General features: G+C 46.8%; 1 protein-coding gene across 4 annotated transcripts in view; it reads left to right on the forward strand.

Annotated features, from left to right (window-relative positions):
• LOC119953628 (transient receptor potential cation channel subfamily V member 6-like) overlaps positions 1-15570 on the forward strand; it is a 117193-nt gene that overhangs the window by 37864 nt on the left and 63759 nt on the right. For 2 of the 4 annotated variants that reach the window (XM_038778088.1, XM_038778085.1), the window contains exons 2-5: positions 2546-2643; positions 5555-5677; positions 6367-6507; positions 14453-14551. In XM_038778088.1, coding sequence (XP_038634016.1) covers positions 2550-2643; positions 5555-5677; positions 6367-6507; positions 14453-14551 — 457 coding nt within the window. In that variant the 5' untranslated portion in view covers positions 2546-2549. Of the gene's footprint in view, positions 1-43; positions 73-216; positions 281-2545; positions 2644-5554; positions 5678-6366; positions 6508-14452; positions 14552-15570 lie in introns of those variants that run through there. The other 2 variants (XM_038778086.1, XM_038778087.1) reach the window with 2 other exon arrangements.

Raw genomic sequence — 15570 nt, forward strand, 5'->3', positions numbered from 1 at the left:
GAAAGTCTATCAATCTGCCCGGCCAATTGGTACCGAGGATACCTGCTGGAAGAGGGGCATGGCACTGAGTGAGTGAGTGAGTGAGTGAGGATAATCTGTGGTGCCTGCACGATTGTTCAATCCCCTCACAGCACTTGCTGCCTGAGCTTGTATGTGATGAGTGTCTGTTTGATCACATTGTGGGACTCTGATCTGCCCAATGGAGACCTGAATTCTCAACAGGGATCCTCAGGGGTGCCTTTCTTCTTCCGCAAACCACTTTGCCCTGAGGGAGAGAAGGGTACGGTATAAATGCCAACTAAATGATAATTTGAAAATCAGCTTGGGGGCCCTATGCCTCAGCTAACACCATTAAAATAAAGTCTGGTTATTTTGGGGGGGTTTTGCTGTGCACAGATTAGCTGCCATGTTGCCTACATTAGAACGACGGCGACATTTCAAAATTACTTTGTTGTCTGTAAAGCAGTTTGGGGTGTCCGGAGGTTGTGAAAATCTTTTAAAATGTCCTTAATGTATCTTGTGTAGTTCATAACCGGTATTTTAAAAAATATATATATATTGCAAACAAGAGGTTGGAATAAATACATTGACACAGACCGAGATTTATTTCCTTCGGATCTAAATCACAATTTGGAGCAAATCTGCTGCATCCTTTTATCCTATCTGTGAGCTGCGTGTGCTGGGGTGGGCTGGAGAGATGGGGGGTGGGTGGCAATCGCAGAACATTTGGAAAGTGCTGCACTGCACTTTGCAGTTAACTTCGGCCTTTCAAACAACACAGATTTGGCACCTATCTGTTTCTAGCTGTTTCTACCCACTGTACTAATTTATCCATCTTTCCTATCAATTGACCAACTATATTTATTGTATCTTTGTTCTGTGCGTCTTGTCTTTATATGTTTGTCTGTGTCTGTCTCTTTAATAATAATAATCTTATTATTGTCACAAGTAGGCAATGAAGTTACTGTGAAATTCTGTGTATCTAATTACTGATGATCCTGTTTTACACATGTATCTCTTTCTCGCCAACCAAAAATACAATTTTATTTCTACCAATGTTTTGATTTACTATCTATCCCTGTCTCTCTGTGTCTGTCTGTCTCTACAATGTTTACTGTCAATCAGTTTGTTTATGCTGCTATCTCTCTAGCCTGACGGCTGATACAGTGATCATAGTGCCCCTCTTACTGCCCTGTTCAGATTTTTAACATTTTTAAAATACCTTTCTCAGAGTTACAAAGCCAATGCACAGAGTGGACAGGGCAAGCCCTTAGTCCATCTCATTGTTTGCTCCAAAGTGAATCCAATTCATGGACCCCGCGAGAGAGAATTTCTAGATCCAAGCTGACAACAACAGGCATTGCACCTGGGCCTGAATCATCCTGCTGTTGGCATTCTCTGTTCCCTCCAACAGCTATCCCCGTCTGTAGGTTTCCCAGCGGTGTGGGGTGACTTCAATGGGAAATCCCATTGACAAGCGGCGGGAGTAGAGACTCTCGCCACCAGCGAACTGCGCGCCACCGAGAAACACGATGCTGGGGGACCGGAGAATCCAGCCGTTGATCTCAGGTTTGATCCTACACTTGACCTTCGACAAAAGCCCAGTTCAGATCAGCTAACACAGCACATGTCTGGCAACACTTTAAGCAGTGTGTTTACTTGGTTCTCTACCTGTAGGATTGATTTACAATCACTTTTCATCTGTAACAATGGCCACGTAGGGCAGCACGGCTGCACAGTTGTTTGCACTGTTGCCTCACGGCACCGAGGTCCCAGGTTCGATCCCGTCTCTGGGTCATTGTCCGTGTGGAATTTGTACATTCTCCTTGTGTCTGCATGGGTTTCGCCCCCCACAACCCAAAGATGTGCAGGGTAGGTGGATTGGCCAGGCTAAATTGGCCCTTAATTGGGAAAAATGAATTGGGTACTCTACATTTATTTAAAAAAAATCAATGGCCACTTATCATGACATTGGGTTTTGATGAAGATACTGTACTTTTCACTGATCATACATGATTCACACTATCCTCAAACTGCAAATTAGACACAATCAACCTTCAAAGACTTGAGATTAGATTAAATATAGTTCAGTGAGTTGTAGCTTTCTCAGTACGTGACCCGCTGGGCCAATTCTCAGAATTTCAGGAATGAAACGTTTTGATGTATCTACCAAAGAACCAGGAGGAGATGAGGAAACTTATTTTATACAGCAAATTGTTAGGATTTAGACTTTGCTCCTCCTCCTGAAAGTGCAGATCCAGAAGCCAGTTTCAAAAGTGAATTAGATAAATATTCGGGCAAAGGGAAAGAGCAGGGAAGTGGAACTAATTGGATAGCTTTATCAAAGGGCAAGGAAAGGCTGTAGGATTCTTTGAGCCAATGGGAGGATTATTCACCAGCCCGATGACAAGACTGGAGGATGTTATGGCCTCCAGTCGAGTTAGCCTCATCCAGATCGATGTGACAATCAATATCTTCACTGTTTGACTTCTTCAGCTGTGCCATCAATGCCCTCATTTTGATCTTTCGGATTCTCTCCCGACAGAATCATGGAAACGCCTCTGCTCGTAGCTGCAAGAGCAAATGATGTTAATGCCATCAGGAAGCTCCTCGAGTCTCCCTCCGTAGATCCATTTAAAAAAGGTGAGAGGCTGCATTTTATTTTGAGAAAAGGAATGAATGGGTTGATGTTTTCATTTTGTTCTAAGACTGATACACATGATAAACAACACAGAAACAGACCATTCGGCCCCATCAGTCCATGCTGGAGTTTCTGCTTCATTTGAACTTCTTACCATTTTTCCTCGTTTAGCTCTATCAACACAATCCTCTATTCCTTTCTCTCTCGTTTGCTTTCCTCATTTCCTCTTAAATGCATCAAAACTATTTACCTAAATTCCACATTCCCACCACTCTCTGGATAAAGAACTTTCTTCTGAATTTCTTATTTGATTTCTTGGTGACCTATCTTATTTTGATGACCTCTACTTTAGCTCTTCCCCACAAGACGACATTCTCTCTGGGTAGGAAATTTGTCACCTGATCCTGATTTCACCGTCAGGATGAAATTCGGGTTGGGAACCCAGGAATGCTGGCAGTGGGACCCCAAAGGTAATTTTAGAGAAAGTAGCCAATTATGAGGCCGCATTTGGTAGCCCTGTCCAATTAAGGACAGAAGGCAACTCCCAAGTTTGGAGGGGCAATAGGAGGCCATCCAGCGCTGAACGACTCGCAGCCCCGCTGTCAGAGGTGGGCTCTGCTGAAGACGCTCAGGAAGCATGAGGGTGCCTGTTATCGCCGGCCCTAGGGTTGCTGGCGCCCCGGGCAAGCTGAACTTCGGCACCCTTGGGGGGGGGGGGGGGGGCGAGGGGGGCGGGGCTGAGGGGGCGGGGCCGAGAGGGGGGCGGACCCGGGGGGGGGGGGGGCGGACCCGAGGGGGGGGGGGGGGGCGGGGGGGCGGACCCGAAGGGGTGGGGGGGCCGGGGGGGACCGAGGGGTGGGGGCGGACTGAGGGGGGGGGCGGGGGGAGCGGACGGAGCGGGGGGGCGGACCGAGGGCGGGGGGGCGGACCGAGGGCGGGGGGGGCCGCCCTGGGGAGGGCGGCCACCGCGCATGCGCTGGTTGGCACCGGCCCAGCTGCGCATGCGCGGGACCCGAGTCTCTGGCGCCCCCTAGCACATGGCGCCCTGGGCGACTGCCCGAGTTGCCGGTGCCTTGAGCCGGCCCTGCCTGTTACAAATGGAAGGTATAACGAGGGCCCAAACAGTTGGGGCAGGTAGACAAGAAGGGAAATGCCCTCCATAGTAACGGGCATCGCCAGGGTTTAGACTGTTTATAAATGCAGTCTCTTCCCCATTGAACGTAAGGTCTGACTCCAAAGGATACCAGACTGCCACTGGGAAGCTGCCACCTATTCACCATCAGTCTCATAGCTGGATGGGTAAGTTGTAAAATAGCTGGAACATCCAGAGAGCATTGGGTTTATGCTCTTAATTAAACCCTCAAATAGTATAATGGGCTACCTAGTCAGGTAAACAATTATCCCACCTCTTAAAGAAGGATAACATGCTGTAGAGTCTGATGAGAGTTCCCAGTTCCCTCCCATTATCAGAGCCCCCACCCCCACCCCCTTCCCCTCTGACCCCACCATCAGATCTACCTCCCCGGTCCATTGAAAATTCTGTCCTCTGTATATACTCTAGCGAAACCTTTCATAATTTGAAAGACCTCTGTCAGATCACCCCTCAGCCTTCTCAGGCTATTCTACCTCTCTCCCTCTCTTAATAGGTAAAGAGTACCAATCTTTGTATAATCCCACAAGAGCATTCAGAGGCAACAATATATCTAACATGATATTTTAACACTCTCATTCAGAAAAGCCAGTAACAAGCCAAGGGTTAGGGATTTGAAGAATTACCAATAAGACTCCTGTCATTAATCAAGAGTTCAGGTCGCAGAGTTGGTCACATTGCTGGCTGTGTCCTCAATTCTTCAGCTTTTCAATTCCCTCCCTTAACCTTTCCATTCTCTATCTCTCTCCCTAAACCTGTCCATCCCCTACCTCTATCTTCTCCCTTAAGGCACTCCTTAAAATCTACTGCTTTGAACAAGCTTTTTGACCACCTGCTCTAATGTCTCCTCCAATGTTATTTTTCTTGGTTTGATAAAGCTCCTTTGAAGCACATTTTACCACCTTCAAGTAAAAGTAAAGTATGTGAAAGTAAAGTTTCTATAGTCCCAGGTGACCATAGGCTGCCTTCCCCTTTGAGGAGGAGAGCTGATTGGTGGTTATTTAACCTGAGGATCACCACACCTTCGGCGAGGGATGAGGTTGAGGAGGCGGGGTCTTTACGAATCACGTCAACTGGTACGGGAAATGAAACCACGCTGTTGGCCTCATTCTGCATCACAAGTCAGCTGTCCAGCCAACTGAGCTAAAAACCACTTTTTAAATGCACCTTAAAAGAAACTATATAAATGCAGGTTGTTGTTGTGTAGTGGTGAACTGCTGACCTTTCACTGGAGCAGAGGTTTGCGCATCACTGCTAATATTTCAAGTGATTCATTCTGATTTATTGTAATCAAATGACCTTGAGGACCATCATGATGCTTGCTAAGCCTCATTAGCTATAGCTTCATACTCATTGCACACTTTTGGTGAATGACTGATAACCACAATTGATGTAGGGGTTGAGAGTGACGCACTGACTGTGATGCAGCACCGTGGAATGATCAATGTTTGAGGCAGGATTGCCAACTCTGTTTGGACAATGTTCAAGGGGTTTCTTCACACGACTGCCGAACTCAACCCCTCGTCCAGCCAAACAGCCTGTTGCCCCCTCTCCAGTATTTCAACAACTAAAATACAAAAGCGTTCAAATAAAATTAAGAGAAAATTGTTTCAGTGCCACCATTGATTTCTAACTTGCTACAGTATCCAAGAGATTGATCTTTAATTCCCAAAGACTCCAGGACACCCCTGGAGAGTTGGCAACACTAGCTTCATGTAAACCTCAAGGCTTTGTGTAATTGTGGCTGCTTTATTACCTGATAGGAGTGATGGGTGAGACAGCATTGCACATAGCAGCATTGTACGGTAGTTATGAGGTTGCAGCCGTGCTCCTTGAACAAGTGCCAGATCTCATCAATGTACCAGCCACCTCTGAGCTGTATAAAGGTAGTCTTTATTTACTTCTCGGTAACCGATATTGGGATGGGGTTGAGTTGGGATGGGTGGGATCGAAATACGTGGATAGGTAAGGATCAAAGAGCTGGTTGACATAGTGGATTGACGTGCAGTATTGAGTAATCATTAAGAAATGAGAGATGGGTAGTGTGTGAGGAATGGAGGATGGGAAATGAGTGAGGAGTGGGGGGATGGGCCGTGAGTGGGAAATGGGGAGGATAAGTAGCGAGTGGAGAAAGGACAGTGAGTGAAGAATGAGAGGGTGGGACATGAGTGAAGAATGGGGGGATGGGTGGTGAGTGAGGAGTGGGGGGATGGGTGGTGAGTGAGGAGTGGGGGGAATGGGGGATGGTCAGTGAATGGGGAATGGGGGAATGGGCAGTGAGTGGGGAATGGGGGAATGGGTAGTGAGTGGGGAATGGGGGAATGGGTAGTGAGTGGTGAAAGGGAGGATGGCCAATGAGTGGGGAAAGGGAGGATGGCCAATGAGTGGGGAAAGGGAGGATGGCCAATGAGTGGGGAAAAGGAGGATGGCCAATGCGTGGGGAATTGGAGGATGGCCAATGCGTGGGGAAAGGGAGGATGGCCAATGAGTGGGGAATGGGGGGGGGGGGGGGGGGATGGGGCAGGAGAATGCTGCAGATGGACCAGAATTGACCACATATCATTTTGTTCCATAGGTCAAACAGCCCTGCACATTGCTGTGGCAAACGATAATTTTGATTTGATTAAGGAACTGATAAACCGTGGAGCCGATTTGGCATCACCACGTGCAACCGGGATCTTCTTCAGGAGATGTGAACATAACTTAATTTATTATGGTAAGAATTCATTATAATTTGCTTCTAAAATCCTACCCCATCTTTTCGTAACCCAGCTAGATATCTTCAATGGTTTTTGACTGCGCCTCAACCTCAACTCTTCCATTTGTGTCAGGTCCTCCATGGGAATGGAAGAACAAGAGTTCACCAGCTGGTTTATTCCACCATTTTGTGAGCCTGGCCTTCATGGTCCTAATTCTATCCCTGCCCCGACATTTCTCCATGTCCCTAACATCCTAATTTACCAAGTACTTATCCCATTTTTAAACACCATTTTGATCTTCTGGGGAAATTCTCTAGGGATTTATAATTGGTTTCAACTTAATTTCATGACTTTGTCCCCTTGTCTCTGTTTTTCTCCCTGTCAAAACCACAGTACCCAAATTGTTTCCCACGATTGACAATTCATTGCACCACAAATATATAAATGTAATTATTTCAATTTCTGCCTTATTCATAAATCTCCATGACATTCCTTGAAGCAGGAAGAGAGAGAGACAGTAACTATTCCATTGTGCTGTGGCCAGACCAAATAAACTAGCAGAAGTCATTGCTGTCAGAGATTTAACACTGTAAACTAATTCAAGAAAGACAAACATTGTTCTGAGCAGAATAGACAAATTTGAGACCTGGGATTGGATCGAATAAGACATGGAACCAGCCAATCTGTGCAGGCTAAACCATTCTGGACCAAGACAATATATAATGGAGAAATAGGCTATTTGGTCGAAACAATGTGTGCTGATTGACACAACTGAGTGGCTTGCTCGACCATTTCAGAGGGCATTTAAAAGTCAACCACAGTGCTGTGGGTCTGGAGTCACATGTAGGCGAGACCAGGTAAGGCTGGCAGATTTCTTTCCCTAAAGGACGTGCTGGGATTCTCTACGCCTGCTGCTTGTCAGTGGGATTTCCCATTGAAGCTGCCCCACGACACCGGGAACCTGTAGACGGGGGTACACCGCCGGCAGGAAAGGTGAATTGCAATGGCTGGAGAATTCCAGCCCATAAATTTCTAAATTTTGACATGTTGTGCTTTCATTTCAAAGGTCAATTTAGTCAGTCTCCCTTATAACCTTGAAAGCTTTTCCACAGAAAAACATCCAACTTCCTTAACCTTTCCTCCTAACTAAAATTCCTGATACCATAATCCTATCTATTGCTTCTCATGTTTACCTTTACTCCAAATGTTGGAAGCCTTGCCTGCTGTAATGAACTCCAATTGGCTTTATTGGTTGGCCAATTGGAGTATGAGCTCCCTCAATGATAGCTCATTGAGGGGACCCATATAATCACCTGTGTAGGCTTTGTGAGCCAGTCTTAAGTTGACTGGACTGCTAGCAGCACTGTTTGTAGCTGCTCCTGTAATATCGTTATTGTAAATAAATATTGGTGTGGTGACGGAACTCCTGCCTCCCGTGGATTACCACAGTGGCGATGAGGTAAACTACGAATTTTGCGGAGACCAGCTAACCCACTCGGAGGGTAAGCCTTGCCATTTTAAAAATGCCGTTTTTTGGGAGGTTAGAGGCATTCTACCCGGCTATTGAGGACTGGTCCCAGTACTTCTTCCGGGCAAATGATATACTGACGGACGAAAAGAGACGGCTTATCCTGCTGTCGGCATGTGGACCCTCCGCTTTCGCCATTATACATAGTCTGACTTATCCCGATGCGCCGGACACAAAAACTTTCCAAGAAGTAACGGAATTGGTGAAAGAGCACTACGACCCAAAACCACCCCTCATTTTGCGTAGGTACAGATTCTACACAGCGAAGCGGGAAGACAGGGAGTCAGTCACGAATTTCTTGACCCGCCTGAGAAGGCTGGCGGAAAAATGTGAGTTCGGCCCGACGCTAAATGAAATGCTTCGGGACCGGTTAGTGTGTGGTATAAACGACCTCACAATACAGAAACGCCTGTTGGCGGAAACAGAGCTAGACTGCAGGCAGGCGTTACAGCTCGCACTGTCCTTGAAAAGGCAGCAAGTGGGGCGCAGGAACTACAGGGCACGCCAATGGAGGTAGATACCTGTGAGAGGGACTACCACAACGGGTCCTGCTACCAGATAGCCGCCCTCAGGAAAAACCTGAGGAATAGAGGGAAAAAGGAAAACCCCAGAACTGCCCCCAAGTCGGCCAGGACTAACTGGAGACAGAGGGAAGTACCGGCTGAAGCTCCCCCATCAGAGAAGGACCGTTTCTGGCACCAGACAGAGTGGGGTAACAACGACAGAAACCCTAGAAGGAGGTGGCAAAAGAGGAATAGCAGGTGGGGATGCAGGGAAGTACACAACCTAGACGCCCCATCCTCCTCCGAAGGGGAACAATTATATAGTATTGCAACGAAGAAAGCAGAACCCATTAAGATTACCCCACGGGTAAACGGGCGGCCGACAATAATGGAAATAGACACGGGTGCGGCCGTATCAGTAATGCGAGTGGCAGCATTTAGAAAAATCAAAGATGGACTCCAGCCACTAACCCTAACAAAAACATCGACAAAACTTAAAACCTACCTGGAACCCCTGGAAGTTCTAGGCACGACTCATGTACCTGTGGAATATGAGAAACAATTGCTCAGATTACCGTTGACGATAGTAGAGGGCTCCGGACCGAGCTTAATTGGACGGAACTGGCTGAAAGACCTAAAATTAGATTGGATGAAAATTTTCCAGAGTGGAAGCGGGCAGTTGAGTGGAGTACCCCAAAAATACCCGGAGATCTTCCAGGAAGGTTTAGGGGAAATCATAGGCACCAAAGCAACTTTGCACGTGGACCCAGAAGCCCTTCCGAAATTTTGTAAGGCCAGGCCGGTACCTTTTGCATTAAGGAAGAAAGTAGATGACGAAATAGAAAGGTTACGGCGCGACGGCATTATCAGGCCAGTACAATTTTCGGAATGGGCAGCGCCGGTGGTACCAATTTTGAAGCCAGACGGCTCGATACGTCTCTATGGAGATTTCAAACAGACAGTAAACAAATACGCACTGCTGGACAAATACCCAATCCCGAAAATAGACTACCTATATGCCAAATTGGCAGGTGGGCTTTTGTTCACGAAACTAGACATGAACCACGCCTACCTGCAGTTAAAACTGGACAAGGGCTCCCAGAAGTTCGCTACGATTAACACCCTGAAGGGCCTTTTTCGTTATACTAGTCTACCTTTTGGAGTGTCATCAGCCTGCGCTATATTCCAGCGTACGATGGAAAATATTCTGCAGGGACTACCGCAGGTGCCGATTTATTTGGACGATGTCTTAATCACGGGTAGGACAAACAGGGAACGCTTAAGGAACCTGGAGGAAGTGCTCAGGCGTTTCGCAAAGGCAGGCGTACGGCTAAAAAGGGAAAAATGTGTTTTTCTGGCCCCACAAGTGACGTACCTGGGATATAAAGTAGACGGGTCAGGCTTACATCCATTAGAAGACCGAGTAAGGGCAATAAAAGAAGCCCCAGCTCCCACCACGGTCCAGGAGTTACGATCATTTCTAGGATTGGTAACCTATTATGGAAAATTTATAGAAAATAAGGCATCCATCCTCAAACCCCTCCACCAGCTACTAAAAAAGGGGCAAGAATGGAAATGGTCCACCCGCCAAAACCGAGCATTTAGGGACATTAAGGAACAGTTGTCATCCGAAAATGTCCTAGAACATTATGACCCAAGGAAGGAGTTGGTGGTCACTTGTGATGCATCCCCCTACGGGGTAGGAGCCGTCTTAGCCCATAGAGGAAGGAATGGGGAAGAACGGCCAATAGCCTATGCTTCGAGGACCTTGGCGATGGCTGAGAGGAAGTACGCCCAAATCGAGAAGGAAGGACTGGCGGTGATATTTATCTCAAGAGGCTTGGAATATAAAAGCAGGGATGTACTTCTGAGGCTTTATAAAGCACTAGTTAGGCCCCATTTAGAATACTGTGAGCAATTTTGGGCCCCACACCTCAGGAAGGACATACTGGCACTGGAGCGGGTCCAGCGGAGATTCACACGGATGATCCCAGGAATGGTAGGCTTAACATACGATGAACGTCTGAGGATCGTGGGATTATAGTCATTGGAGTTTAGGAGGTTGAGGGGAGATCTAATAGAAACTTACAAGATAATGAATGGCTTGGATAGGATGGACGTAGGGAAGTTGTTTCCATTAGCAGGGGAGACTAGGACGCGGGGGCACAGCCTTAGAATAAAAGGGAGTCACTTTAGAACAGAGATGAGGAGAAATTTCTTCAGCCAGAGAGTGGTAGGTCTGTGGAATTCATTGCCACAGAGGGCGGTGGAGGCCGGGACATTGAGTGTCTTTAAGACAGAAATTGATAAATTCTTGATTTCTCGAGGAATTAAGGGCTATGGGGAGAGCGCGGGTAAATGGAGTTGAAATCAACCATGATTGAATGGTGGAGTGGACTCGATGGGCCGAATGGCCTTACTTCCGCTCCTATGTCTTATGGTCTTATGGTCTTATGATATTCGCAGTAAAAAAATTTCACTGGTATCTGTACGGGCATAAATTCACCATAGTGACAGACCATAAGCCGTTATTAGGGTTATTAAAAGAAGATAAGTCAATACCCCCGATTGCCTCAGCTAGAATCCAACGCTGGGCGTTGCTACTGGCGGCATATAGATACGTTCTGGAGCACAGACCGGGAACACGAGTAGCACATGCAGATGCTTTGAGCAGACTTCCCCTCCCGGACACTCCGTCGCAAATACCAAAAGTAGAGGAGACAGTAATGACTCTAAATTTTTTGGACACCCTACCAGTAGACGCACAACATATTCGGTTGTTGACGCAAAAAGACCCAGTTTTAGCCAAGATGAAGCATTTATTGCTAACAGGGGAACTGGAAAGACCAGTGGAGCCCCAGATGCACCCATACTGGAGCAGAAGGGACCAAATAACCGTAGAAGACGGTATCCTACTATGGGGAGCCCGGGTAATCGTCCCAGCTCAGGGCCGTCAGGCAATCTTAACTGAATTACATCACGGACACCCAGGGGTGTCTAAAATGAAGATGCTAGCTCGAAGCTACGTTTGGTGGCCAGGTTTGGACACAGACATAGCAGCCTTGGTACATCGGTGCCAGGAGTGCCAACAGGGGCAAAGAGTGCCACCAGCGGCGCCATTGCACCCGTGGGAATGGCCAGGCAGACCGTGGACCCGCCTGCATATTGACCACGCCGGCCCTTTCATGGGCTCAATGTTTTTGGTGATAGTGGACGCCCACTCCAAATGGTTGGACGTCCACCGGGTAAGCACGGCAAGCACAGCATCGACAATTGAAAAGCTCAGGGCCTCGTTTGCAACACATGGACTGCCGGAGGTATTGGTGTCGGACAACGGAACGGCATTCACAAGTGGGAAATTTGGAAAATTCCTGAAGGAAAACGGAGTCCGTCACATCCAAACGGCCCCTTACCATCCAGCGACCAACGGCCTGGCAGAGAGAGCGGTCCAGACACTTAAAGCGGGACTTAAGAAGCAGCCGGCAGCGTCAATAGACACAAAGCTCTCTCGCTGGCTGTTTGATTACAGGACCACACCGCATTCACAATGGGCATACCGCCAGCTGAACTCTTAATGGGAAGGCGGCTGCGAACGAGGCTGAGTCTCCTTTTCCCAAATTTAACGGGGAAAGTGGAGAAACAACAGGAGGCCCAACGCAGGGGGCATGATAATAGTCGGCAGCAGAGACATTTCCAGGTGGGGGCACCGGTTTGGGTCAAGAATTATGGGAATGGACCATCGTGGGTCAAAGGCACGGTAGAGTCCCAAACAGGGCCCATATCCTATGAGGTTTCAATAGGAGGTAAGGTGCTGAAGACACACCTAGACCAAATAAGGGCAGTGGAACCACACCTGGAGGCAGGCGAAGCAGGACCGGCTCAAGCTGGGATAGCCCAGACGGAAAGGATACCCACACCCCAGCCCCGAGCAATTTCTCCAGACCCCGTCATCAAGTCATCAGAGTCGGAGATGGACACACTCGACGAGGCCGCCGCGACACCTCTCCCCGAGGAGGAGGAAGAACAACTTCCAAGGAGGTCGTCAAGGAAAAGACGGGCACCTATAAGGTACACCCTGCCCACTTCGGAGAACGACCCGGCGGACTACACAGAGGTGACAGACCCAGACATGAGGAGCAGGAAGAAGCTCAGAGGAATGCCAGCTGGCAGGAATTTCTCGGACCTTGGGGGGGGTGTAATGAACTCCAATTGGCTTTATTGGTTGGCCAATTGGAGTATGAGCTCCCTCAATGATAGCTCATTGAGGGGGCCCATATAATTACCTGTGTATGCTTTATGAGCAGTCTTAAGTTGACTGGACTGCTAGCAGCACTGTTTGTAGCTGCTCCTGTAATATCGTTATTGTAAATAAATATTGGTGTGGTGACGGAACTCCTGCCTCCCGTGGATTACTACACCTGCAGTATTCTTTCATAAGACATTAGATGTATTAATGGTAAAGCCACAGATAGGTGGGATAAAGAAAATATCCCTCAGAGCATTAGTGATGCTTTAGGGAAAGGTATGGATGCCTGGAGCTCAGGTAACAGTTGGAGGTGTGCAGTCTCAGATGGAATGGGAAGCAGTAGGAATCTAAACAGAGAAACCACTTGATGGGTTTCATGCAACTCTCGATAAGGTATGAGAACAATCAGTCATGGCAGGAAATGTGATATAACAAGGCATTCTGGGGAATAGTGGTCAGTGGGTGTGTGTAATGTGGGAGTAATGGTAGACAGAAGCTGCAAGTATCAATTGTTCGACATGAAAATCACTCAACCGTTTCATGAATCACTTACATAAAGTTCTTAAGTCTGATCTCTGGGATGTTTTGCTTGTAACTCCAGAAGATATGTGTGAAAGTCTGCTCTTCCTGTAAGGAACATAACTGGGTAATAGTCAAGAATCAGAGAAAGCTACTCAACAAAACTGAAGATTACGCCTTTGACTTGCAACTCTCCCAACCTATTTTTGACATGCAGCAGGATTCAAATATTTCTAGTCATGTGAATAGACATTTTCTCACTTTTCAGGTGGGTGGCACAGTGGTTAGCACTGCTGTCTCACAATGCTAGGGAACCAGGTTCAATTCTGACCTTGAGTGACTGTGTGGAGTTTCTATGTTCTCCCTGTGTCGGTGTGTGTTTCCTACGGGTGCTCCGGTTTCCTCCCAAAGTCCAAATATATGCAGGTTAGGTGGACTGGTCATGCTAAATTGCCCCTTGACTGATGAGGAGTTGGCCTGGAGAGTGGCCTCCTTCTGCACTGTAGGGATTATATGACTCTTGATGATTCAGCAAATTTCATTTATTGTGAGACCAGCTCATCTATGTTAAATTTCTCTATATTGTTAACAGGCAATTTGAGGAGACAGTGGCGTAGTGGTATTGTCACTGGACTAGTAATCCAGAACCCAGGGTAATGCTTGGGGACCGGGATTCAAATCCCACCTGGGCAGATAGTGAAATTTAAATTAAATAAAGCTTGAATTAAATAAAAATCTGAAATTAAAAGTCTAATGATGACCACAAAACCATTGTCAATTGTCATAAAACCCCATCTGGTTAACTCATGAGCTTTAGGGAAGGAAATTTGCCATCCTTACCTGGTATGGCCTACATGTGACTTCTAACCTACAGCAATGTGTTTGACTCTTAAATGTCCTCAGGGATGGGAAATAAATGCTGTCCCAACCAGAAACACACACGTGCCAAAAAACACAAACTGCTTTGTGGAGTTCAAAATGTAGGCGGGACAGTTGGAGTGCAAGATGGAATTGATGGAACAACTGTCCTTCTTCCACTGTTGATTGTTGCTGTATCGGTGACTGTCAAGGATACTCTCTTGCTCAGACACATTCTGCTTCCTTAACATTGATTCAATTTATTTGTCTGCAGTTCGTTCTTTTCAGTTGTTGTCACTTTGTTTCAGGAGAGCACGTGTTGTCTTTTGCTGCTTGTGTTGGGAATAAAGAGATCGTCCAGTTCCTGATCGAAAATGGTGCAGACATTAAGGCTCAGGATTACCTTGGTAAGGGTCAGAAATGAAGTGATTTAGAATCAGATTAGCTTTGAAATTTTAATTCTATTTCTCTCTTCATAGATGCTGCCAGACCTGCTGAGTTTTTCCAGCACTTTTCTACAGCCCCCACTCCAAAGAATCTATAACCACTTGGAATTGTCAATCAAACTGTGAACTGAGAGACACCCCACTGTGATAATGGAATGTTTTAACATCAGTCATACAGTGCTTATTCTGTATGATAACCATCAGGCTTTTGTCAACAGTGTGAAATAGCAAGTTCTGATTTTTAAAAATACTGCACAGTACCCCCCCCCCCCTCATATTTAAAGCGTAGGTGTTTTAAATAACTTGACAGCTTCTTTTGACAGCTCTTTTAGACTGGTCCTTTTGACAGGTCCTTTTGACAGTTCTTTTTGACAGCTCTGTTGACAGGTCCCTTGAGAGTTCCAATGAGCTCTCCAGTTTCATTGAGTCCATACACTTTTTATACACATTTATATGATAGTTAACAATCCCAAAAGGAATCTTACCACTCCAAAATGGCAGCTTACCTTTCCCAAAGGGCAACTGACTTCCCCAAGGACCACATCTAAAAGGATATTCTACATCTCCAATAGGATACCCTAACTCCACAAAGTTTAGACCAGCTCCTACGAGGTCTAATCTGTACACATCCTGTTTCCCACTCCGAGCTGGTGAAAATCAGACATGGCAAGAGGAAGCAGCTGTTTTATATGAAGAGCTGCCTCCATGGTTGGGTAATTTGGAACCCACTCCCATTGTCCCTTGTAAAAATGCTAGGTGCTGTATTCAGGAACCAGACTTCCACATTGGGCCATTTTTTAAAGACTGGTAGGCTCTCTGTCATTGGGAAAATTCAGGCCTATGACTCTGTGATTCACAAACTCCATCAATCCCAGTTTTAAAATTGTCCAATGACCACAGGCTGTAACTCAGATTTTCAAATTTCCACGATTCCTGTTTGAAGAAGTGCTTCTTGCCATCACCCTCCTTAATTTGAAAGT

Source organism: Scyliorhinus canicula, chromosome 18 (assembly GCF_902713615.1).
Source record: "Scyliorhinus canicula chromosome 18, sScyCan1.1, whole genome shotgun sequence".
Taxonomy (NCBI): domain Eukaryota; kingdom Metazoa; phylum Chordata; class Chondrichthyes; order Carcharhiniformes; family Scyliorhinidae; genus Scyliorhinus; species Scyliorhinus canicula.